General features: G+C 28.3%; 1 protein-coding gene across 5 annotated transcripts in view; it reads left to right on the top strand.

Moving 5' to 3' along the window:
- Positions 1 to 27,514, top strand: part of LOC107436145 (GTPase-activating Rap/Ran-GAP domain-like protein 3) — a 563,687-nt gene that overhangs the window by 141,662 nt on the left and 394,511 nt on the right. Inside the window, exon 1 of one of the 5 annotated variants that reach the window (XM_071179220.1) lies at positions 5,450 to 7,243. The exons of the other annotated variants lie outside the window; for them this stretch is intronic. Coding sequence (XP_071035321.1) covers positions 7,146 to 7,243 — 98 coding nt within the window. The 5' untranslated portion in view covers positions 5,450 to 7,145. Of the gene's footprint in view, positions 1 to 5,449; positions 7,244 to 27,514 lie in introns of those variants that run through there. 5 annotated transcript variants of the gene reach the window in all.

The raw sequence follows: 27,514 nt of genomic DNA, 5'->3' as shown, positions 1-27,514 counted from the left end.
AGGAAATACACAGTATTATATATTTTTTTATAATTCTTCTAAAAGTTAATGACATTTTGTTGAGAAAGCTTGTGTTTATTCGGAATGAGTCTTTTTTAAAATATCAAAGTAGGCTTAATTTAAATTATAAAGAGATAAAATGTATTAGAAAGTACCTTTGACTACTACCTGGAATACTCCGCTTGTCATCATGAACATCATTGACATGACAGTCTAGGGTGGGCCCTGGCCTTCTTAATGATTCTCTTCCATTCTAAGCTGATCTCAGCAACAGTAGTCCAGTTTTTATAATCCAGTACGAGGAAATCCTTATCTACGGAATCTGACCATATGAATGTGGGCTTTTCTTTGGTCAATTCCCAGTTGGCCTAGTCACTAAATTTCTTTTCTCTGTACATTTACATGGGGGCAGCATTAGATGGTCAGCTCCTTCCATCCCTTGCTTGCATGATAGCTTTACATAATGCCTGATAAAATTGCTCATATTTTAGTAATTAGATATGAATAACATTTCCAATACCTTTCTTCTGATTTATTCCTTTTATGAATGAATTTTACTCCATTAATGAATGAATCCATTAATAATTTCTCTTTTCATGAATGAATTTTACTCCATTTTACTCCATTAATGAATTTAGATATAGTTTAATTTTTGAAAGAAGTCTAGAAAATAAACCAGGAAAATCAAATGATTAAAATATATTTACATTAAAATATATGTGATGCTCATTAAAATATTCCGTTGATTGCAAATATATAATGTTTTGTGCTTTTGTTACTGAAAACAAATCCTGAAAGAATCTATTTTCTTTATTTATAAAAAACGACTTATTGCATTTAAAAACAAAGCTACTTTAATTGAGAACTCTTGAATTAAATATTAAGTATACATGCAAAATATTTTTCCAACAACGTTTTTAATTTAAAATCAAAAATTGCATTCATTTTATTTTACCACTTATTTTAAATGCTTATGTTTCAAATGCCTTATTCTGTCGAACACATTAACATTTTATTTTTGGTGTCAGTTTCTTTTAAAATATTAAAAGTCACAAATCAAAAGCTTCCCTTTAAGATCTGCTACATTTTACTTCCCTTGAAGAAATTTGAATAGAGATATGAAATAAGCTGAAGTCTTACCCATCGTTGTGGTATGTCATATTATTTACGACAGAAGGCCACTTCTGAAAAATATGCAGCATTTGCAGCTTGCAGTGATTTATTTTGTCATCTGTTACCGAATGTTTCATGGCGCATTCAGCGGCGGAAGATATTCAAAATTTACGCTTAATACTTTTTTATTGTGAAAAATTGTAGAGATTTCAAGGATGTACACAAACATTTTTCATTCTATAGGAATTCAATCCAAAGTTGATGGTTGAAAAGAGTTTAAGAATAGTACAATTGTTGATTCTCCGTCACTTCCAACGCTTCCATTCCGTTTGAGATTTGAAAGAATTCGCTTCCGGAATTGTTGTGCAGAATGTTGTGACATTCCGAGAATGTGTATTTAATTTAGTATCAAAATTTATGACTTAAATCTAATATAAGGCTGACAGTTTAATGAAATATCACAATGAAATTTTATCCTGTGTATATTATTATTTCCATAGTTAATAAATAGAAAGCAAAACAACATATTTTAAGTAAAATTGTTAAAGGAATATGTGATGCCCTTAACGTTATTAAATATTTGCTACCTTTTAATTTTTTTTAATTTCATAAAACTAATTTTTTTTAAATTTTTATTGATATAATTTTAGTTAAACTGAACCAATAATTTAATTTTCATAGTATTTTATGAAGCGTAAAAATAAATATTTTCATTTTTTATTAACAATGAAGGTAACTACTAAAATTTTTTTAATTAAATACAAATGTATAAATCATTAAATCATTATTGGGACAAAATTCTATTTTTCGCATAGATATACTCCAAAATCTATTTTAACTCTTTATTCCTTAAGCTTCTTTCTTTCTCTAACCGCAACAATGTTAAAGTTACAGTGATACCTAATATCTCACGGTCTTCTTTGTGATTAAGCTGAAGCCAAATTATTGAAAATTTAATATTAATAACTCGAGGTTGGCTTTGTTTTTGGCGATTTTATAAATTGATAAATCGACAACTACGAATGTCTTCCCATGCTCCTAAATGTTCGTTTGTAACTATTCATTGCAATTCTAATTTAAAATTCTTGGCGTTAGGACTAGGCGGGGTTGCGTTAGGATGCACAAGGGCTCTTTTGTCCAACCCCGTTAATTAATTACAAAAAAATTTTTGTCCTTTTTTTCTAAAAAGAATAGATGTCATCTTCTCCATAAAAGCATATTATTTTTTGTTGTTACTAATTATTTTGTTATCCTTTGTATATGGATATATTTATATCATTCATAAACGATCTCTAAAAAAAGCAACACAAACTGTATTGATAGCGTAAATGACGATAAGAATAATATTAAATATTTGACAGTGATCGTTATTATTGTGAAAAACAAATTAATACTATAATATATTATATCTCACTGCTGCAAAATTGAGTCATTCTCGGAAATACCAATCAAAATGCTTTTTTTAAAAAAAAGATAAAGAAAAGAATCTAATTAAGTCAATACAACTGCAATTGTGAATGGATTTTTGTTTTCGAACTCTGAAATATAGTTTTGCATGCAGAAAACATCAAAACACGAACGTCAATATGTTAAAAAAAAACTTGTTACTCACTTTTGGTCGAGCTAAAATATTTGGTCCCTTACGGGCCATACCATTCTTACATTTATTAGATTAATGCATGCGTTAAAATTTGGTATATTCCTTAAAATATATTAATTTTTTTACTTGAGGGTATTCAATTCTAGTTTAAATTATTTCCTGTTTCAGCTGCTCAGGGGTAATTTAAATTTCACATACAAATAGTGCAAAATTTTTAACTCAGCTCATCTAACAATTTAGCGTGAGGATTTACTTAAAGAATTAGTAGATAATAAATGAATTCCATTGTTACATAATTCTATTCATTATACTAAAACAAGAATTAACTGTCATATCATCATGTCTAACAAAATCCATAGTTTGCAAAATTATGTTTTGGTCAAGGATTTAAAGAGCATAGCCAAAAAGTTTGTTTAATATCTCTTTTTGTACAGTCTTCCTGATATCTTTTTAAAAAAATAGCCTTGAAATTTCTGAAACATAGTTCTATTTACAAGTAGTTAAGGCAAAACGTGCAATTTCCTTAAAAGATTTTTAAAAAGTTGCAACTTTTCGCATACGTTTTAAAAAGAAGCACTATCGTTTTTATCGTACCTAAATTAAAAGCCAATGATTTATGGTTAAAGCTGAATGTTTGCACTTATTCTTAATCTCCACAAATTTACAAAATCACATGTCAAACGTTCACCAGTAAGGAAATAATAGAGAGAAAAAATGGATCTCACTTAAATATTAAAAATACAAAACAGCTCTATATCTATCAAAAGTAATTTTCAAAAATAGAACGCAATTTATTTGTCGTCTCTAGAAAGTTAAATTAATTAGCAAAGTACGGCTAAAACGTTTGATAAATTTTGACAAAAAAGCCTGTCAATTTTTTTTTAAACAAGGTGTGATGAAATTAAGCTGGAAGCAAAACTCTGTGTTCCTCAGGCCATTGCATTAATTACTTGCTTCTAAGCACAAAATCCTTAGTTTGAAAAATGATGTCTTGATAGTACAGTCAACGAAAAAAATTCTAACAAGTTAAAACATTACATTTTCTAAGTTAATTAATCAACAAGGTAAAAGCTAGTTGGTAAAGAAAAGTAGAGTTTGTACTTTTTATGAGAAGGGAACTATTGATAGCCAAGCAAAGTGTTTTACTTATCAGCGGAAATTTAGAGCATTTTTCAAATATTTAATGCTATTGGAGAAAAAAAAACATATGCAATCAATTTTTATCTAGATATCTAAACGAAAAAACATTGAATCAGAAAAATAAAATTGAAGTAACTAAAGTAAATGTAAATAATTTTTTATACTGAATAACTATATTTTTTTTAATATTATTTTTATGATTAAATAAAAGCATTCTATAAGGCACATTTTAGCTATATTTTTTCATTTAATTTATAAACTATTTTAGATATTTTGTTCTATCTATTTATAAATCATGTCAGTTAATTAATTAATTTAATTAATTATTTTCATTTAAAAAATTCTATCCATTTATACATTGAATTTGAGTATTAACATCGGTGTACACACATGTATTACTGTCGTTAGTCTAGGATTCATGCCCAGTGATTATCGGAAGATAATAATTGCGCGTGCGCATACTATGAGTTGTCAAAGATATAAGAAAAAGTACAGTTTCGAAAGAAATTAAATTGATGCAAGACGCATCTTGGAATCAGAAAGAAAATTTGGGTCAGATGTTTTTAAATTGACACCACCATAGTATTTCTTGTCGACACCAAATGGTATTGGTATTTCTTGCAAATTTTAGAGACAATGTCAGAATTATAACTAATCTAAAACGATGCAAATCTTATTTTCTGTTGACGTGCTACTTTATTAATGTACGATGAATAATAAGTAAACTATTTTTAAATTTATCTTACAGATATATCATATTTTCAGTGTGTACCAAAGATCAATTTTTCACATTATCATACATTTCACAATTAGGATCCGCTTAGCTTTTGCATCCGTTTAGGTAGCTCTTTCATTTCAGAGAGTGCTACAATTTAGGACAGTGATTGAAAAAACCGCTGTCTACAGTTTATTTATTTTAGAAAAGGATGAACAGATATAAGATGCGTAACAATTTCAAATGTGCATTTTCTACAATCGTTGCGCAAATCGTTTTATTTTTAGGCGAAAAAGCCATTAACTTTTGCGAAAACAAAATACTTCGATCTAAAAACAGCTGTAGAATTAGTAATATCTTTAATTTTAAACATTATATTTTTTAATTACAACATCCACATTAGCAATTGTTTTCAAAACACAAAATATGTAATCCGATTTGAATTTTTCTCTTTTTACTAAAAACGAAAAAAATCAAATTGCTTCTATCTCGGAGAGATTTACTGTTGTAACAATTTAATATGCAGATGGAAATTCAAAGCGAACAAATAAACTAATAAAAATACTTCTTTTACAAATAATGCATCACATCATTAGGGTAATAAATTATATTAATCCTAGTTTCGATCTTTAAAAAATATTTATCATTAAAACATTTCTTTACATATTCATTTATTCGAAGTTTCTTATAAAAAATATCTTCTATCCTGTTTTCCGCAAATCCTTCTCTCTTTCCTGCCACTTTTCTCGAACCATTCTGTTGTGGGTGGTTCCAGGAGGATAAGGGAAGGGAGGAAGGAAAGTGACAAAGAAACGAGAAGCATCACTTTCCCCTCATCCCCCCAATCGATCGAAACGTTTGGCTGAGTATCCAGCATCGCCACTGCCGCCAACGACACTGCCAAATACACCACTGGGCGCTGAAGAAAACTTATCAGAGGAGGGGCGAGCTATACCAGACCTAGAGCAGCCCTTCGAAAGAACTTCCACTGGTTGTACCACTCCCCAAAACACTTCATTTTTTGAACCGGCCTGTTATCCAAGTTTAAATGAGGGGAGAATTTTTCCCCACAATTCGATTTCGGTTCTGGAAGAGAAAGGTATTGATAGGACTTTCGATTTCTTCATGAATTACAATGGTATGCCACAGGTATTCTAAGTTTTGAATTCTTGGGATATTTGAAGATTGAATGAAAGGCGATACAAGCTAATTAATGCTTCTTTTCGAAGCAGAATTTATTTATTTTAATTGGCGGATTGAAGAGGAGCCAGTTCTGTTTTTAAAAAGTTTTTAAATTAGAAAGAAAGGCTGTTTTTGTTGGAAGGGTGATTTATGAAATGTTTATATTTAATACTCTTACGCTTCTTGCAAGCAAAGAATTTTTTAGAAATGAAAAGATTTACTAATCTAAAAAAGATTGAAATATTATATTGAGATGAAAAAATTAGAGATGAATTTATTTATTTTCGATAAAATCATTCATAAAACGAGGACAAGTTTTAACAGGAAAATCATCATTGTATCGAATAGAGTAAGATACATTGATGCATTAATAGTATAAGATATCTTAAAAGAATTGCAAAGTATATGAACGAAGCATTTTAAATAAAGTTTCTTAAAGGCAACTTTATACAATTCTTTTTAAAAACAAAAGTCAACATATTTGTTACTTTTTGCTAATGATTTATAATTGTTAGAAGTTACTGCTATATAGGACTAGTTAGTTGCTGACTGTTGGTGTTTTGCACATTACTATACTTGAAGTAAATGGTTGCAATAAATTTTAGCTTTCGATAATTTTGCATGATATTTTGTAGTAGCAATAAAAAAAGTGAATTAAATTTATATAACTGTTGCATGTTTGTAATTTCAAGTTATTTTATTTTCATAGTTTGCTACTTCTTGTACATGAAACAATATTTTTTTAAAGTATAAAAGTATTAACAGCGTTTTAAGAGCAATATGTTTTGTAAAACAGAATAATTTCTATAAGCATACTTTATACTACATCTGAAAGATATGTTTGAATAGCATTTAGGAAAATAAGTGTTTCATTATTCATATATACATGTTAGCCTGTTAGAAGTGCCAATTTTAGATGCAATAATTACTAATATAAGCGAACGTTTTAACCAAGTCTCATTTTATAGAAATGCATCCGAGATGCAAGGTCTTATAACTGTTAAAGCAAATCAAAGTATAGAAAAGTTTTATCTAAAGGAATGTAAAGATATTTTAACAAAACCAAAGTTGTGCCAAATACTTCAAAAAGTCAATTGACATATAAACTCCTCTGTACTTAAAAATGAATCAAAGCCTTTGCAATCAGAACTAAAAGATTGATAAATGAAAAATGTGGAAAATTTCCTGGAGATATGAACAGATGTTTCTACATGCAAAATCGGAGATAATGAAATTCAAAGTTATCTCAATTAAGGAAAATATTGACTGAACAGAACTAAGTTTATATTGCAGTAAGAATTACATTTTCGAAGGAAGACTGTGACTTAAATAAAAACTCAAAATAAGGACTGCTCTAGAGTATAACAGTCCAGTTAACTTTTTTGCAGATGAGGGATGAATAATCTTTTGATTGAAAGACTTTATTTAAAATCTGATCGAAGAAGTTCCAGTTTGGAGGTGATGTCAAGACCACCAATTATGGCTTGGACTAGGTAAATATCTATAAGTTTTCTTCAATTGTTAAAATTTTAAAGTCCAGTTGAAACCTGTTGTCTAATTACTTATCATAGCTAAGTATATATTTGGAAAACGGTAAATTTTGAAAAGCAGTTTTCAAACTTAGCTATAAATATTTGCCAGTTATCTTTCATTTTTAGAAATATTTAATTTCGATGCACTGAAAGTTAATTAATAGTGATTGGATTGTAAATTTATTTGTATTTTATGTAATTTTTGAAAGTTTCATTTACCTAATTTAGCATCCGACTATGTCACTTTAAAATAAAAATATATACGTCTATAAATTTTATGAACAGTAAATAATCCAGAATTAAATTACGATAAAAACTACCGGCACTTTTATTAACCGTACAGTAAAATCCAATTTTATTGAACCATGTCACGGAACGAAATCTCATATACCAAAATTTTCATGGAAACAATTAGCGTAAAAACGCTTAATCACAGAAACAAAAAACATATATTACTGCAAAATTTACGTCTATATATGTCTCATATTGCACTAAGAGAAAAATATGGTCAAAATTAACAGAATATGATAAAATTTGCGGTACTTCGGGCTGTAAAGAAACACCGAAGAAATCGGTAATTTTTACCAAAGTGCTATGGTAGTGTTGGTAAAATTAACAATAAAATATGGTTTTATAATCTGTGATAAAATTTGGTCATTTAATCATGATACCTTAAAAACTGACATAAAAGTAATTTATTTGGTTAAATTTACTGTTTGGTTTTGTACATTCTACTGAATTCTGTAGTAGTAAGAACTACAATTTTGAAAACTAGAATTCTCGATAAACCGTTACCAAATGAACAATTACCAAATGAATGGTTTAAATACTGTATATTTTGGTTTTTATTACCAGAATTTTTGTTTATTTGTTTTGGAAAGGTTATTATCATGCATTACTGTAGTTTTATCAGAACTTGTTTCGAATGTTAATAATACATTTACTATGACTGAGCACAAGTAATTAATATCTTATTTTCCCATTAAAGTTTTGCCTGCGCAGCCAATTTTGTGCATTAAAACGTGAAATTCAATACCATAGAATGTAAAAAACAATTTCTACGGATATATTTTGGTTCACCATATGACCAAAAAATAAACTTTAAAACAGATGAATTGAAAGTGAAAATAACGTATTTAGTTAATGCTATACAATGACTCGAATTTAGACTATCCTTATGATTTATTTTATTCCTACTTTGGTATTATGAACTAGCGTAAGATTTTAAAAATGTTAAAACTTTTTATGATGTTTAAAAGTTTTGTTGTTAAATGCTTTGGGAGGCACAATTTCTAAATTAAAGTAGTTGTTTTATTGCTTTAAAATTGCGAAGTCATGTTTGTATTTAAGTTAGAGAAGGATATAAGATTTGTTTCTCTTATTGAATGATGTCTTAAATGTTGAAACTTTAAAAGCGTTATTTAATGTGATAATTTTTTTTCTTCATTTTTTTAAAAATACAGGTAAGTGTATAAAAAAGATATATTCGTAAAGTTAAATTGATATATTTTTTTAAGATATTTTTAATATACATTTCAGACACTTTACTTTTACTTGCCTTCAGAAAATTGGCAAACATTCGGTTTTTAATTTAGTGAAAAATAATGATTAAAAAAATTACAAAATTTGCAAATTTTAAAATCGGAGTTATTCTTAAGTTCTTAATCGGAGCATTCTTAAATTCTGTAGGCACATTAAAGTCATATTTTTTTATAGAAATACAAAATAAAATAATTACATAAAAGTATAGTATGATCAGAGGTAGAAAATTATGCGTTTCTAAAGATAATAAATTTTACATATTCTTGAAAATATTAAGTAAAAAATTTCAGAACAAATTTCGAAAATTTTTAAACGCTGCAACTTTAAAACAAATTAAAAATAACGTGTTATTTTTTTTAACGAAAATACTAAACGTGTCGCAAAAGTTCTCCAAGAAATATTTTATTATCAATTTAAAAACTTTTTATCTTTAAATCGTTTGTTTAAACTAATCCTTGATTTTAATTAAAATATTGTTAAACATTTATACTTTTTTTTTCAGAAAGATTCATGAGATCGTTATAGATTGTTTGATTGATTGATCGTTTTTATAGATTTTTTTCAAGAGATTATTACAGATTGAAAAACAATGTAGACACATTTGAGTTTTTACAGAAATGTTCAAAGATGTAACAAAAGTCTATTCCTTTTAAGAAAAAAACTGGTATAGTTAAAATTAGAGGAAATAAAATTCAAATTTGATGTTCATTTTGAACAATTCATCATTTTTAAAGATCGATTATCATATATATATCGCAATGAGTCATACACCATTGAACATTTCTTGAAAATACTTTTAATAATTCATAAATTACGAAGTCCTGCAGTGAACTGATCGTTAAGGCACGGTTCTCAGCAGATCACTGGCTGCGGTCAGTGTGCGGGTGGGTGACCACTTTTATCAGTCTGCGTAGGGACCGATGGTGTGCTGTATTGGTCCTCGGTAAACTGTTCTGCCGTAAAGTGCACGACTTCGCGTGCAGGTCGTCGGGCAACCGAAGCGGGGGTGCCATCCCCTCGACAGAGGATCGAAATTGTAATGGCATATCTTCGGGTCATCCTCAGGGATGCTTCCCAGATCATCGCCAATAGCCCATTGTGAAGCTCTAGTGCAACGTAAATGAACTTCTACTACTACTACATAATTTATTACATTACCAAATATTTTTTTTATAGTTTTCATATAAACACATATTGTTCCGAATATGTGTTTGATTAAATAATTTCTTTATACAAAAATTAAATATAAGTTTAGTTTCTTACTTTTTATAAATTGGTAGTTAAATATTATTATGATAATATCTAATTACTAATTTTATTATAGATTTATATTTGTAATATTTTTTTTAAAAATTCATAATTAAATAATTTTGATAATGTAACTTTATAAAGAATATGACCATGAAATTTCCAAAACATTAATTATATTGCTAACATATCAAATAATACTAAGCAGTGTTTACGAATCTGGTTCATTTCCTAAATTACTAAAAAATGCTTTCTAAGAAAATTTATTTTATATAGAGATATGTCTTTTAAATTCACTTATTCAATTTATTTACATAGCCGTCTAGTCTCTTTATTTTTATTATTCTTTTTCCTCCCTTGATCATACGACTTTTGTGAAATTTAACAGTCTGTATGCCCTTGGCTAGTCTGTTTTTTCTTAAGTCTTACTTCATCTTTTTTTAGCTCTCATTCTTTAGTCCTAATTTAACCACCTCATTGTTTATTGAGGCTTCATCTAACTTATGCCCCAGTGGGAAATAGCTGGTAACTATAACTCAGCTAATGAAATTGATTTTTACAAGAATAATGATTCGTTTTTTGTTACGTGATATTAAATGGTCATTTTGTTACGTGATATTTAATAGATTTTGATAATATATAAATGTTAAAACGAAAAACAAAATATAGTTTGGAACATAATACGCATCAATAACCAATTTATTACATTATCATATTTTATATTAACCCTAATTAATTTTCGAAGCAGTAAACATCATTTATATTCAGTTCGGGCAAATAAAGAATCGCAATTAATTTCCTTTTTGATGTACCAAATTAAAAGTTGAATTAGAGAAAAGGATAGTTATATTTTTTTTGTAGAAAAAATGGAAAAGTAACTTTCTTATTAGAAGATTGTGACTTCATTAAAACAAAATATTAACTTCATTAAAACAAATATGCAACTAACTGCAAATTATACATTAAAGCACTTAAATTTAATTGCGTTTTCGGAGAAATTCCAAAATCTAAATTAATTTCGTTTCATATCACTTTTAATCGCTCGAGGTGTTTCATAATTCAGAAAATGATTGATTTTCCTATCTGAATATTTATTGAAAGGGAGTTTAATATTTCCAATATACCTATTGAAGTCGACATTGATAGATAACTTGGTTTAACAGATATATAGGTTGAAGTTGGTATTCTGCGATAACTGAATTTAAAATCGATGCTGTCTATTCTGTGACAAATAAAAGCAAAACTTTAACTAAGATTTATAGCAATCTAGTCTGTAAAGGCAAAACTTAAGTCACTATTTATAGCAATTCAATAAATATTAATATCCGAGATTAATAAGGATAATAGTAAGTATTCTCTTATCAGTGAAATTATCTATTATCAGTTTATCAGGAAAATCAAGAAAGTTCTAAAAGTAGATATTTTATTTAAAAAAAAATAAATGGTAATCTAAACCCCTCTAAATGGACATGTATATGATTCAATTTTGTTACAGAACTTTAAACCATTTTCCAACTAGCTAGAGCTTAATTTTCATTTGGAACTTCGTGTCTGATGAAAATAATTTTTCAATAATTTTTTACCATTACAAGCTTAATTTGTTTTCCGCTTATTGCTCATTAAACTTTTGACTGTTCATCTGTTAGAAATCTTAACTGGAGCAATATCTAATAAAACAATTCTTCTGGATGATGCTATCAAAATGCATAGCCCTTTAATCAGCAATCGAAATCCATTGTCTCATTGCTTATACGTTTCTGTTTGACAATTGTATGTTTCGTTTAAAGTAAATATTTGAATACCTATTATAAGGTAAATAGTGGCTGGGTGGAGCAGTTGGTTTGTCGTCGGCCTTCTGAGCACAAGTCTGCGGGTTCGATCCCCGGCCCAGAGACCGGATTTTCAGGATGCAGAAAATCCTCAGCTGCCATGTCGTATGATTATGCTGAGTGCTTTATTGGCTCTTGGCATTTGCGGCAAAATTAAATTTCTAGTGCACTTTAGCATCCAAATAGTCTCGGTGCTGCCATCTAGTGTAGCAGAAACTAGACGTCTAAATTAACATGACCAACGGTATCTCACCCATTGTGGTGGCCCTGAAAGAGTGAATACCACCTCAGGAGAACGGACTAGGTCTGCTCATCGGGAAGACCGATTGTGCAGCTCATTGGAAATAAAAAAAATTATAAGGTAAATTTAAGTTTGAAGAGATAAATAGCTATTTAATTTTGCATAAAAAATATTACTCTATCCTGCCAACAAAATAGATGCACATCCCTTTTTATTGTACACAGTCGGATAGAACTGATATTCGGAGAGTGTTTTAAAGTAAATAACTTGGTCCAAAATATTTCCAGATGCATGTACAGCAAATTTGGGGCACATCGGTTCATAATTGCAGATTTGTGTAAACTTTATACATACTCATACTACTTACAAGCATTCTACTTCACCTACATAGATATATAAATTGTACCTAGATATAGTATCTTAAATTTCTTAAAAATTTTATCGTTCACACAACTAAACCAATTTTCGATGAAGATTAAACAGAAAATGGGCAAAAAAGGTTCTGATTTGCTGGAGAAGAAAAAACTACTGGTAGGATTATTATGGGACTACTGATGAGTCCCATAAAGTGAGATCCTATCAGCATTGAAATCTCTTAAGATCCTATTAATATTGAAAATCGATAGGGCTTTGTCACAAACCTTAGCTACATTGGACATACAAAGCGCGTTTAAAATTTAGATTGATTAAAAGAACATAGTAGATACTATCCACATTATCAGAAATCAGAATATTGGTCAAAAGTTTAATTTCTATAACGCCAAAACTCTTCCTATCCTTAACGCATCAGCTACTCTTCATCCCTGGTATCTTGCTGATTTGCCTCTCTCAGCCATAGCGGTGTTTTTAGTTCTGTTTTTTTTTCTTCTTTTTTTTCGCTTTTATTTATTTTTCGGTAAGTTACTTTACAGTTTCAGCTTATACTAATGCGGTTTTTCTATTATTGTTTTTCAACTTTATATTGTTTTTATGTTTTCGTTGGCAGTTTTTGAGTTTCCTGCTTCAAACGTCTTTTGTCTTTTCCATTCACGTTTGGCAAGTTTTAAGAATGAATGCTCTGAACATCTCAAATTTTACTTTTAATATTAAGCTACGTTTTTCATAATCTCAAGTAGATCTTTTCACTTCAGTTTCTTAAGATTATATATTTAATAGTTGTTAAATAAATTTATTGCTCTTCGTTTGCGCGCAACTGTAGATTGTTTAAGCATTGATATTACCCACCTTTTTCTTCTTACTTAGCATAAATGATGCATGCATTTTTTATTTAGCATAGACAAAATCTGACCTTACAATCATGATCGTAAATAACTTTTAGAAATCACAAAAGTTTAAGAATGGTTACTATTTGCTCAAAGGTAGTATTATTTCCTGTTACAAAAATAACTTTGAAAAACATCCTTTACATTCAGGGAAATAATGTGTTGTGTATAATTTACTACGAAATTCCTTGATTTGAATAATAGCCAGGAACAATTAAGAATTATGATCGGGAAATTTGATTAACGCTTAAACTATTGAAATAAATTCAGATTATTTTTCGCTGCTATTATTGCCAAAAATAATTAAAAATCTTAACCCCAATATTAAAGATATTAACGCAATTAATATTTGACAGCGCTCAGTAAATAATTTTTTAGTACTTCCACCAAGCTATATATATATTTATTTTAGTTGACAAATACGTAAATTTATAGTACTGTAACAAATAATACTACTTTTCATAACATTTTTACTAAGTAATTGCTTACATATGTATTGTAAAACACTTGACCCAAACACCTGTTTTTTAATACATTTAGTTGCTGCATAAATATTACTTTAATACTCATAATACAAAAAATAAAGGAAAAATCTTGCTTATAATACAATAAAATAATTCCTTTGAATTGAATCGATCATTGCCGTTATTAATACTAAATGGTAATTAAGATTGTTTGTGCCTCAAACATCTTTTTTTTAAAAAACATTATAATAGCCTGCATACAACCTTATATTAAAAATACTATGTAACACTTTTAATTAGACATGCCTTAACCAAAAAATATATAATGTTTTAATTAAAACGTGAAGTGATTCTTACGCGAAAAATTAAATTACGTTTAATTCCGTGAACTCAACCAAACAGAAACATTAATTATGAAACAAACTGCTATAATTAGGACATTCCTTATATACCTTTCTGCTATAACATATTTTACACCTTAAATAATCTGTAAAGCTTTAGAAAATATAATTTTTCACAACAAACATCCTTACAACATTAATAGAGTAATTTTTCAAACAAAACACTTTTATTTTCTAAGGGTTTCGGAAACATTTGATTCTCAACTGTGAAACTGCGTAATTAATCTCACTCTTCAACAAAACTCACGCTTTGAAAGCCAAGTAAAGTACAATTTATCTTCCGATTTTTAAAGAAATATTTACGAAAATTCCAGATTTTTTAAACCTCTTTGGATGTAATAATACGCGTGTCAACTAAAATGTGTAAAAACAAGATATCGTTCATCGTTCGCATAATGCATCCTGGGCAACGATTAAAGGAACACCTGTCGGATTTCCAGGTAATATAAAAATAAGGAAAAGTAATGAGTTCAAGTGGGTGAAAATGAGATAGGATTAATGTGTGGCTGTGAAAAATTATAAGCAAATAAAATAAAAGGTTTTAATTAAATTTCAAACTATGCAAATTGAAAGGTAATAATTCTACCTTCCTTTTTTTAAAAATTTAATAGTTTGTTAAAAATTACGCTTTCATATATCTTCTCTTTTCTAGTTTGTATTTAAAAAGGAAAAGTAAGAATTTTAATCTATGTCAAATAATGACAATTAAAAATATATTTATTTAATTAATACTTCAAATAATTAGAGTTCTCTAAAAATTGATTAATGACTATTTTTCCGCTCATTGAATCTGATTTCAGTAAAAGTTTACTTGAATATTTATATATTTTAAAGAAATTGTGCCTCGTTATTTAAATTTTATTAAATAGTTTATAAATTTTTTTAAATTAATTTATTAAATGGTGTTTAAAAATATAATATATATATATATATATATATGTAACAGTAAGTGTTGCTAGGCGACCGCAGACGATTTTAATCGAAAGTTTGATATTTTTAAACATAAATTCAGCAGACGATTTACCATTATAGCTTCATTTGTGTTGTTGACAGTAAATTGAAAAGTTCTTCTCTTTCAAAAAATGGAATTGAATCGTGAACATTTTCGTGCCATTATTTTTCATAACTTTCGACGTGGATTGTCAAGACAAGAGTGCTTCGATGAACTTAATTCTTTATTCAGCGATAAAGCGCCATCCTACAGCACTGTAAAAAATTGGTATAACGAATTTAATCGTGGTCGATGTTCGATCCAGGACGAATCCCGTGCAGGTCGTCCAAAATCCGTTGTTGTGCCAGAAAAGATCGATGCTGTGCGTGAACTGATAAAGCAAGATCGTCATGTGACATACCGTGAGATAGAGGCGTCTTTGGACATTAGTATGACTAGCATCAATAAAATATTGCATGAACATTTGAGCGTAAAAAAAATTTGTTCGCGTTGGATCCCGCATAATCTGACAAACGCTCAAAAAAAGGCTCGTGTCGATTGGTGCAAGGAAATGTTGGAAAAATACGTTCAAGGTACATCAAAGGCTGTGTATAACATCTACACAGGTGACGAATCATGGATCTATGCATATGAGCCGGAAACAAAACAGCAATCAACTGTATGGGTCTTCCAAGACGAGGCAAAACCAACAAAAGTTGTTCGAGGAAGAAGCACATCGAAACAAATGATTGCCTGTTTCTTCGGCATTAACGGTCATGTGGCAACAGTGGCGTTAGAGCAACGCAGGACGGTCAATTCTGAATGGTACACGACCATTTGTTTGCCAGAAGTCATCGGAGAAATTCGAAAAAAGCAGAAGAACAGGCGAATCATTCTTCATCATGACAATGCGAGCTCTCACACATCGACTCAAACAAAGGCATTTCTGACGGAGCGAAAGATCGAACTGATGGGTCATCCGCCGTACAGCCCTGATTTGGCACCCAATGACTTCTTCTTATTCCCACACATCAAAAATAAATTACGTGGACAACGATTTTCGACCCCCGAAGAAGCGGTTGATGCATTCAAAACGCATGTTTTGGAGTTACCTCAATCGGACTGGAAAAAGTGCTTTGAAAATTGGTTCAAACGCATGCAAAAGAGTATTGATCATCATGAAGAATATTTTGAAAAGCAATAAAACCCATTTCGATCCTACATTTTTGTTTTTTCATTATTAGGCCAGAAATATAAGTAGCAGCCCTCGTATATATATATAGCACAATAAATAAATACTAAATGGACAAAAAGAAAAGGAAAGAAACTAAAGGAAAAAAAAACGAACAAAAATTAGGAAAAACAAAAAGTTTTATTTACTGCGCATAAACTGCAAAGTAAGTGGAACTCATAAAATAAGTTCAAAAGTAGAGAACATATGGAAAAGATTTCAGAATAATGAAAAAATAGAAAAAGGAAAATGATAAAAATCCGGAAAGAAATATCCGAAAAAAAGAGAAAAAATGGAAAAAAATTATATCTTTTATTTTTCGGATTTTTATTAGTCTTTTCATCAGCTCACACGATTATATCCGCAAAAAAGAGTGCTCTCTAATATTGTATCAATATAGCCAAAGCAAAGTTTATCATTATAATAGTGTGAGGAGCTCCCAAAAAAAATATTAATGCAAAAAATTTACATAAAATGAAATGGAACACTATAAGTAAAAATATCACATAAAAACAGAAAATATTTAAAGTTTTATTTGTAATATATATTGAATTGCAGAGAAATTGCTTTTGAATATTGCATTGTTAAAGAGAATAAAACAAATGCATATAATTTGTAATTTTTTTTCCCCGAAATAAATTTTAATTTCAGACATAAGTTTCATACAAATAAAGATGATTAATTTTTAATTAAAATAGTTTCTAACATTAACAATTTTTTAAAATTATTTAATAATTTCTTACATTAAAAACATATGAATAATTTTAAAGTAGTTTTTATTTAAGATAAAGTTACAAAATAAAAATAAAAATCAGTTCACAAATTTTTATTTTTTACTTTAATAATTTAAATTAGGAATACAGTTATAAAGATTTTTTTTAACGAAAAAATAATACTACGTCGAAAAAAAAGGTAATTTAGAAAATATTTTTTTTCTATATACCATGAAATTAAGAAAACCAATATATATTTAAAGTAAAAATCAATTTTTATATCTTGATAATTTAAATTGAAAATTTTTGGAAAGCATGTTTAACTCCCCGTTTATTTTGCTTGTTGTATCTGTCTTTATGATAATTATTAAATATCAACTAGACAATTTAATGATTGAAATATTAAATTATTTACAATTAAGTGAAAGAAAAAGGTTTCTATTGTCACATTTTAGAGGATGTTGGTTAGAGTTGGGTTTTTAATTACAAATATTTTTTAAAAGTTCCTGTATTTTTCTACTTTGCCATAACTGTGTGTTTTCAAATAAAACTTAATTAATATTATTTTTTTTAAAAAAAAAGAGAATAAAAAATCACTTCAGAGAAAATTTAAATTTCGAATTCACAATTTATAATTTGAAATTTAAATTAACTGCTTAGAATAAATTGTTGAATAATTATTTGCTTAACTATATTTGACTAATTTTACCTGACTGTTTTTCTATTGATCAAAATAGTTTATGAAGAAACGCATCATTAATCAAGCTGCCGCATAGGGATACTAACAGATGAAAATGCCGATAAATTTCATCAACATCTTTTATATCGAAGAGAAGGGAATTAAAATAGATTTATATTATTTATCATGTATGGTTCGGCAACAAAAGGCTGGTTATGATTCTGTTGTTAATTTATTTCGATGATAATAAATTGACTTCCAGTTTCATGAAATCCGACATTATACCCCCTTTCAAAGCGGCATCGATATTCGCATAATTATAACAAATAGTATTTTTCTTATCTGTTTTTTTCCCTGTAATTCTTTATTTAAAAATAATCGAATACGAATATCTATTTTTTTACACTCTCTTTTTTTATCTCTTATTTTTAGTCCTGAGAAACCAGTGTTAGGATTAGAAATGTGCTTATTATAGCTAAAACAATTGCCAATTAGAACTAAAAGTATTTTGAAAATTTCGAATTATTTCCTTTTTAGTCCTGAGACGCCAGTATAAGTATTAGAAATATGTTTATTAGCGCAAAAAAGGGCCATTAGAAGGTATTTTGAAGATTTTAATTTACTTAATTTTTTGAACATTTATTTCGCAAATATTGTACATAAAATGCCTTTGAAAATAAAAATAATAATATTTTACCTGTGTTACAAATAAAGGTTATGACCAAAAAATAAACGTATATTTACATGTAATTTTTTACAATCGAAATTTGACTGTCAAGATTGAATTCAAAAATTAATTTTCATTGTTTTGTAAAGCTCATATATCAAGTTACTAAAGCACATTTTTCTTGCGAAATCCAGTTTTTTTTAGCAAAACACAAATTCTTAAAGTGTTGGCTTCAAAGCTTGTTTTCAATAATAGTTTTTTTCTTCATATTTTGAAGGGCTCATTCATCAGGTTAAACGACATTCTTTTAAAACACAATTATTTCATTAATATTCTTGTTTCGAAATACAATTATTTGTTATTCAAATTATTGAACATTAGGCTTTTGGCTTAATTATTTTTTTTTCAATTTTTCTTGTGCATCTGCTAATACTCTGCAATTGTTAATTTTTTTAAAAAAACAATTTCATTGTTTTCTCACATTTTTGCTAAAAAATAGGTATTTTTCTATTTGACGTTGTTTTTACTTATTCTTTGACTCAATACTTTTTATTTATTTATTTTTTGACGTCAGGCACTGAACCCTCGTTCATTTGCTTTGGAAGATGCTGTAAGTGTTACTCTTTAACGTTACTCGGTGGGCACTTGTGAACCTTAGTCAGGGGGATGAGCAACATTACTCACTCCACATTGCCACAGAAGCCCGTTCATAAGGTGGATCACATTCTTACCACAGACGATAGCACAGAGAGAAGCATCCATGCCCTTAGCGGGATTCGAAACCCTAACCATTGGCTTCTCAGTCATATGCTAACTGCTCGGCCACCTGGCCGGCTCAATACTTTTTATGTGCAAATGTCTTTTATATGGCTTTGAATACATATAAAAAAGGGAAAAACACTTAAAAAGGGGATAACAATATACCAAATTTACACACCACACGTATGCTTATCATTAGTACTAGGCTTAAACAAATTGTTTTCCTAAAAAATGAGTATTTTAAAAAGTAAAAAGCATGTCTGCAAAAGGAAACTTTAGAGAAAGTATTTTATAATAGATTTACATTTTTCCAACGAAGTATGTAATAAGATTAAGAACCAGGTTAAAAATAAATAACTTGGGTAATACTATTAAAAATTGACATCGAAAGTAATGCAATGAAAGTAATTAAAATAACAATAATTATTAGAAAAAATTTATTACAATTAAATAACATACAATCATCTTTCTCATTCATTACATTAAGATACATTTTCATAGTTGTAAGCATAGCATCAAATTAAATAACATGAAATAAGTGGAAAATTGTACTATTTATAAAAAATAAATAAATACTTTTCGATAAACTTCTGTAACTTGACTATCTGGTAATAATTGATTACAATTGCAATTTTAATTCCTAACACACTACCACACTTTTTGCTAAAGACATCATGAAACAAAAACAACAAGCATATTATCCTGCCATGTCAGGAAATTCTACGCATTTAAAAAAATTTGAAGAAAAATAAATTTAAATCCATACTAACATTTCATCTTCATTAAAAGGTATGCTCGTGCATGTGTAATTGACGTTTTGTCACTGAAACTGATATTAAAGAAAACCACGAATGGCCTGTGAAGGAATTTAATTAAATATTTAATGAAGTGTTAATGCCCTAAATAGGTTGTAGATATATTATAACTTTACGACTTACATGCGTGAAATGAGCGACTGGTTCTGATGAACTTTCATTTTAAAACTACTTTTCTCTTTTAAATTTTTAGTTAAAATATGTCATCGAGAATGAATTAGAATTGAAACACATGCCTGTTGCAATTCAGAGATAAAATTTATGATGGTATTAATTATGGGATTAGGCAATGTTGTTTAACGCCAAACCGAAAACCCGTAATGAATTTATGAACGTAAAATAGTTTGTTTCAGGATTATGACTTTCTATTCGATGCTTTTAAATTTAAGAAGCATCTGATATGTTTCGAGGTTAAGGTAATATGAAGAGACTAGAGAAATTTCCTTTTGATATTCAAATTATTTTTGACGAAAATATGTTCTTTAACACTTTTCTTGCAGCGTGAATTTGTATTTGATAATGATCGAAATTTTAATTTTTCAAAAATGATGCAAATGGATTCTGCAGTTCCTTTTAAAGTGTTATAATTGGTTATAGTGTTTTTTTAAGTAATATAGTGAATAATTTATTTTTTCTTAAGTGATACCATAGTTTTCTTAGAGGATAAATTTTAAAATTGCTCTTCTGTTTAAATTTTTTGTTTAAAACCTGCCCTAGAAAATGAATTTGAATAGAAACACATTCCTGTTGCGATTCAGGGATGAAATTTATGATGATATTAATTAGGGGATTAGGTAATGCTGTTTGACGCTAACCTGAAAACAAATAATGAATTTATTTATATAACACTTCCGCAATTCTACTTTTGTTAACGTGAAGCGTATTCATACGAGAAATACCCAATGCATACGTGATATTTCGCTAAAGTTTTATAATTTCATTTGTGTACTTTATTATATGGAACTTGCTTTTCAATAAAAGAGTAAGATGCAACATCTAAACCACCATACCTTCTTCTTCCTACTCGTTTTCATGAGAGCGCGTTAAGTAGAGTTGAGAAAGAACCCATCGATTCTTCATCATCTCTGCTAAGTGCCACTATTTTTAACAATAAAAATATCAACCTCATTGTACAAGGGCAAAAAAAAACTGGGTGCACTGAATAACTTTTGATATAATGATCGGATCTTCATCTTCTGGATCTCATCTTACATTGGTTGGAGTGGGTTACTCAAATATGCTATTTAATTAGTGTAGACGATAATTTAAGTTGAAAAATGAGACACAAAACGCTTTTTTCTGAATAAACACTCCTTCTTTTATACATATTAGGATTTCTGATCAGCAAAATATAGGGGAAATATGGTTTCAGCAGCTTGGTCCGGACAGGATTAAAAACTTTGCTTTACTTTTTATAAGCTTTACTTTTTGCGTACTTTCACCATATCTTGAGAACTATATAATCAGTAGCCTTAAATAAAAAATTTTATGAAATCGCACATATTAGTTTGATTTTATGTGTTTCTCTTATTTAAATTTTCTTCCAGCTTAACTCAATCATATTTTTGTATCCATGAAAAAAAATTTTCATTCCATATTGATTACCAAATCATCCACTTCATTTCTAACATTACTTTTATTTTCCTCATTTAAAAAAAAAAAAAAAAAAACGTTATCTCCCCCTAATAGTCTAAATATAGAGACAGACCATAAACAGTCTTCTCTAGACAGTGCAATTCGAAAAGTTATGTATTGATTGCCGATTAGAAATGCATTCAATAAAGCATTACCATTTACCATCGAAATGTGTATTTTCATTGAAAGTATTAGATTCTAAATGCTAATCACCTCTCTAACTGTGTACTTTTATGACTTTCCAATATTTGCCTCATTAGGAAAAGATGCAAAAATATTTTGCTATATAATTCTTCATCCACTGGTTCAATAAACTTCGTTGACTCCGCTTTTATTATGCTTAATTTCCTTCCCTTAGTTAATTATACCTCATGCGTTAGGATGCATGTGTCAAATTGATATTTTCAAAATTAAATTACCCAGGCAAGTTATCTTTACCTGATATTGATGAACTCTTTAACTATTCCTCATTGAAACAGTAACTTTTAATTAGAAAAATAATAAAACGTTATTTCGAGTTTTAAAAAATATATATAATAGTGCATTGCAGAAGTCAAAAAAATAGCAAAAATTGCTATTAATGATTTCCTGAATATATTCTTACTGTCTTTCAAATGAGAAATTCGGAGTATATATTTACTATTAGTTGCCATCATTTTATTTTATTTAATAATTGTCGTTGAACAGCCGAGCCAATGTCGGCTGTTCAACGACTTTACTAATTTTGAACCCGATTCTGAAGACAAAGGAACTCCTGGATCAAGAACTGGGGGAAATCTTTGACATTTTTTGATATGGGAACTTTTTCATGGAACTAACCCACATTTGTGTTACATGAAGAGGAAAACAATAAAAATACTGACTGCAAGGGGACTCGAACCTGTGATCCGTCTACCACTGAGGATATTTTTCTTCAATACTGTGGTCGGGGCGAGCCGGGTGCGGAATTCGTATCAACCAGTCTTCGCTAGGAATTGAACTTTGGCACTTGTTTGGAAGGCGAGCGGACTATATCCTGAGTCACAGCGGTTCAAGTTGCCATCATTGGTGATACAAATTTTGTAGTTAATCCCACAGTTCATATACATTCGTATACTTATACTGCCCTGAAATTAGACTAACAATGTAAGTGCTTCGCTGTAGGTTTCGAAAAAAATGGGTAAGCAACTACTTTCTTTTCATTGCAAATGCTTTGAACTCTAAAATAGAATTTTAAAAAAAAACCCGGATAAAACAAAATTTAATTTTGAAAGAAACGTATCTTTTGTAATAAGTAGTTTATCTTACAAAAATGCCAAATAAACTCTCAATTTTAAATTTTTATCACGTTGATTTCTTTTTCGCACGGCGGTATGAATATTTGTTCCTTTTGCTTTATTATTCTTTTTGCGTGTTTAGTCCTGCAATTTTGTTATGCTTTGTTAAATTTTAAAATTGCGTCGTTTTAATTTCGACTATCATTTTAATTTATACTCTGAAAAATCTATGGATACCATTGAAAATTTAATACACTAAATAATTGTAACCAAGGGTTCGCATACAACAGCGAAACATAAGTAAGTTGACTACTTATGATGGTTTCTCTATATTGGTCAACTTACAGTAGTAACTTATAAAAAGAGAAGGATTTATATTTTTTGCAATTTCTTATGCCATGAATTTTCCAGATGGGCTATAGGCAGACTTAGTTTTTTTTAATGTTCGTTTCAGCAACTATATAACAAAATCGTTTAGTAGACATCCCACATCTCTTAAAATAGTAATTAAAAAAATTAACATAAATTTATAATTGAACTTATTAGTTTGAGAAATAGCATGATAATCGTTAACGATATTTTGTTATTCCGTCTGCAATAAACATTTAAAATCATAATAAATGAATTCGTATTTAAATCAGCGAATACATCAATTTTGATTCTTTTCTCATATATAGTTAACCCATACACTATGTTTTATATTTATTTTGCTTTTAGTATAACTTAAACTAAAATTTCAAGTTTGAATCATCACCCGTTATCAACAACACAACAGCAGTTTTACTCATTATATCTCAAAGATTTTGTTTTTCATTAAATTGTTAGATCTGTCTCAAATTAATACAATAGCTTTAAATGCTTCCGCATTTTATAACTGACATCGGCTTTAATTGCCTTTAAGCTAACAAATAAATATTTTTCTCATATATAGTTGGAAAGCTAACTATAACCATAAAATTAATTGTATTATTCATTTTGCTACTAGCAGAACTTAACCCAGAATTTCAAGTTTTGTTCGTCACCCAATATTTAGCAACTCAATCCCAGTTGCATTTGTTATATCTCAAAGATTGTTTTCATTAAATTTTTAGATCTTCCTCAAGTTAATAAAATTGCATAAAATGCCACATCACGTCAGAATTGTTATCTATTGATATACCTAAGAATTTCTAAAAAAAGTAGGATTTTCTCTTTGTTTTTTACCAAAAAATTGCTGAGATTAGTACTTAATAAGAACTCTAGCTACAACTATGATACTTCGGGGGATTTGAATTCTATCAGAAAATTTAAAATGGTAAAAGATGTGCGTTTCGTCCTGTTATCAAAGGAATCAAAGCAACAGTAGCATTTACCACCACGTGCAATTGAAATTATCTTGTCAATATAACGGAATTTATTATTTTCGGAAATACAATGGATTGAGAAAATAAATGTACCGTTTATGTGCCGCAGAATTTTTAAAAATAAGAATCTATCAAGTATCACAGTTTCTGGTAATATTATCTCATATCAATACTCATGATGCTAAGCACGATGTTCAAACAAAATCCATCCAAAAAAGTTTCCAATTTTACCTTGTTTCCCTATTTGTAACCATAGCAATGTTGAATTCGTCAGAAGCGCTTGATTAACTAAGCGATGAGGTCAGATTAAAGTGACCCAGCGTACCCATCCGTTCATGATAGATTTTAGACGAAGGATGATTAAGAAAATATAATGATTCTAGTTTCATATTAATAAATATCGATATCTGGTGTGCCCTTTCCTTTTGGTTTTCCTTTCTTATTAAAATTGCAGAGATTTATCAAACCGAAATAAATTCTTTGACAATAAATTGAACTTTTCTCAGACATAGAGCCATTAAAAGTATAATAATATCAAATAAAACAAAACTTTTTTCTCGTCCAATCATTTTTGTAATCGCATAAAAATTTCAGCATAATTCTATTGCATATTTTTGTTTGTAATCAAACAGTTATGTTAACTAAAATGAATAAATGCGCAAACATTTTTTTCTAATTTCCCTATTGCAATGAGTTAACAGTTACATAATAATGTATCAATCTTCTTGTAAATGCAATAAAAAATATTTCTTAGAGAAACTCAAAATCTTTCATAGTTTTTAAAGAAAGCGTAAGTAATCAGATGCAAAGAATTACCTCAGAGATGTTACTATTTACTTGACGAAAAAGGATTTTTTTTAAAAAAAATCATGGGTAATCTTGGAGATAGAAGGAATTGAAACTAGATTTCTACAGTAGAAAGTAGATCATTTGGAAACTTTTAGTAAAATGTAGCAAACTAAAATACCTGCTTAAAAATTTAAACAAAAATAACCATTCCAAAAAATATTTGATACAGCAATAATTTTTAAGGAAAAATTATTTAAAAATTATCAACATTTTTCTGAAATAATATTTAAATTCGCATTGAATATATTCCAAAACTATCGGCCTTTGTACGGTTTTAAAAACTTAAAATTTAGAAAAATTTAAAGTTTGTAACTAAAGTTTAAAGTTTATAACTAAAGAAAGTTTGCTTTTAATTACATGATTAATGTTATTGCATGTTTGCTTTTAATTACATGATTAATGTTATTGCATGTTTGCTTTTAATTACATATTTACTTTTAATTACATGAGTCATTGTTTTGCACTCTTATGCACACCTTTAGATTTCTAGTTCAAGAGCAAGTGAGTAAAATTAAATCCTCCAAATATATTCACTTTTAATATAAGGATGACGCGTTCCATATATGGATTTAAAAAAATTATCTTTTTTTTCAAAAAGCCATTTTTTTGGGCAAGATAAGGATAAATTTGAATTTTCTAGCATGTTTATTTATTAAGTTAATATCGTGTTATAAAAATAAAACAGTTATTAGGCTTAGCTTTACAATTATTATGTAATATAAAAAAATATTTAAACTTTCGAATTTAGAAATTACAATTTTTATTGAAAATTTCATAAATTACTTTGCTTAATACTTTTAAAATGACTACTTTTCATGTGAATGGAGATAAAAGTTAAAAGTTTTGGTTTAGTTTGATGACAAAATTACACTATTTGGAAACTTAATCACTTGTCTTCAAAACTAAGTCTCAAGAAAGTGAAAAATGACAAATGTGAAAAAGTAATTAATTAAAATTACATAGTTTCCACAAATCTTCATAATGAATGAAATATTTTTGGCTATGGTAAAAATCAAACATTTTCTTATAGAACTTTAAGAGCAGAATTAGAAATTTCGTTTTTAAAACTAATATTGTCCTTCTTGCATACAACATCCACTTTTGGAAATAAATACAAGAAGTTTAGATAAATATACACTTTCTTCCTTATTCTTTCTATCATAAATGTCATCATAAAGATTTACAACTTTTTTATTGCTGTATAAAAGAGATATTAAATTTATATCTTAGAATGCTTCTCTGAAATGTGTTCTAAAATGCTATTAAAACTTAAAGCAAGAACTAAAATTCCAGTGTCCATCCAGTTAAAGCTATCTATTTCATTAATTTGTATTTTTCATCACATTTATGTATGCTGACAGTAAGGTGTATTATTTTATGATGTATCAGACCTTCACAGAAAATAATTATTTCTTATAAATAGACAAACAATACATTTTATTCAAGATTGAAATGTTACAAAAACTAATATGTGCCTTTAATAATTACTAGCAAAAATTGAAGTAATAAGATCTCAAATTTTCAAATCTTTAAATTTTAACTGAAAAATCCAAATGCATAGTTGAATCAATTTCATTTTTATTATGAAGTTAATTATACAACACTGTTTCGACGAGATACATATTTATCTCTAAAATAAAATTTAAATAACTGCGCAAAACTAAACATTAAAAATTCAGGTATCAAAATAATATTCCAATGTTTACTAGCAAATAATTAAAGGAATTATTAAAAGATTATTATAGTACAAAAAGAAATTTTTTGGTATTTAAATAACAATTTTATTTGCTCAAATGTAATTATGATGATAATATAAATTTAGTTCAAGCGCTTAGAAAATTTAATGACAAGCCGAATTTTTTGGAATACGTAAAAGATGGTTTGGTTATTTCAATTGGGATAATGAAGGAATGTACTGTCATCTAGCTATAATTTTTTGAAGTAATGCGTATTATGGGAAATTTTTAATTTTTATATAAATACATTTTATGCATAATCTCTAGATTGTTCCAAACCTCAAAGAAAGAAAAAAAAACTATATACACTGGTTATCATAAATTAAGGAAAATTCACAAAAATCGCGATAACTCAAGAAATTACACATGGAATTTTATGAAACTTACCCACAATATACAACACATAGTAAGGTATTAAACAACATAAAAAGAAATTATCAGACATTAATAGTAGTATAGAAATTAGCACATGTATAAAATAAACAAATTGGAAGTATCGGTTTGCAATAGAAAAAGTACCTTTAATATGGAATATGATTGCCTCTAGAAGCAATACAGCACAAACAGCGATGTGTGATGCTTTCAATTATGCGGTCTATCAGTTCAATAGGAAGTGAGAGCCATTGCTCTT

Source organism: Parasteatoda tepidariorum, chromosome 1 (genome assembly GCF_043381705.1).
Source record: "Parasteatoda tepidariorum isolate YZ-2023 chromosome 1, CAS_Ptep_4.0, whole genome shotgun sequence".
In the NCBI taxonomy this organism is placed as follows: domain Eukaryota; kingdom Metazoa; phylum Arthropoda; class Arachnida; order Araneae; family Theridiidae; genus Parasteatoda; species Parasteatoda tepidariorum.
The sequence above is the reverse complement of the archived record's forward strand: the minus strand, read 5'-3'. Positions and strand labels throughout refer to the sequence as shown.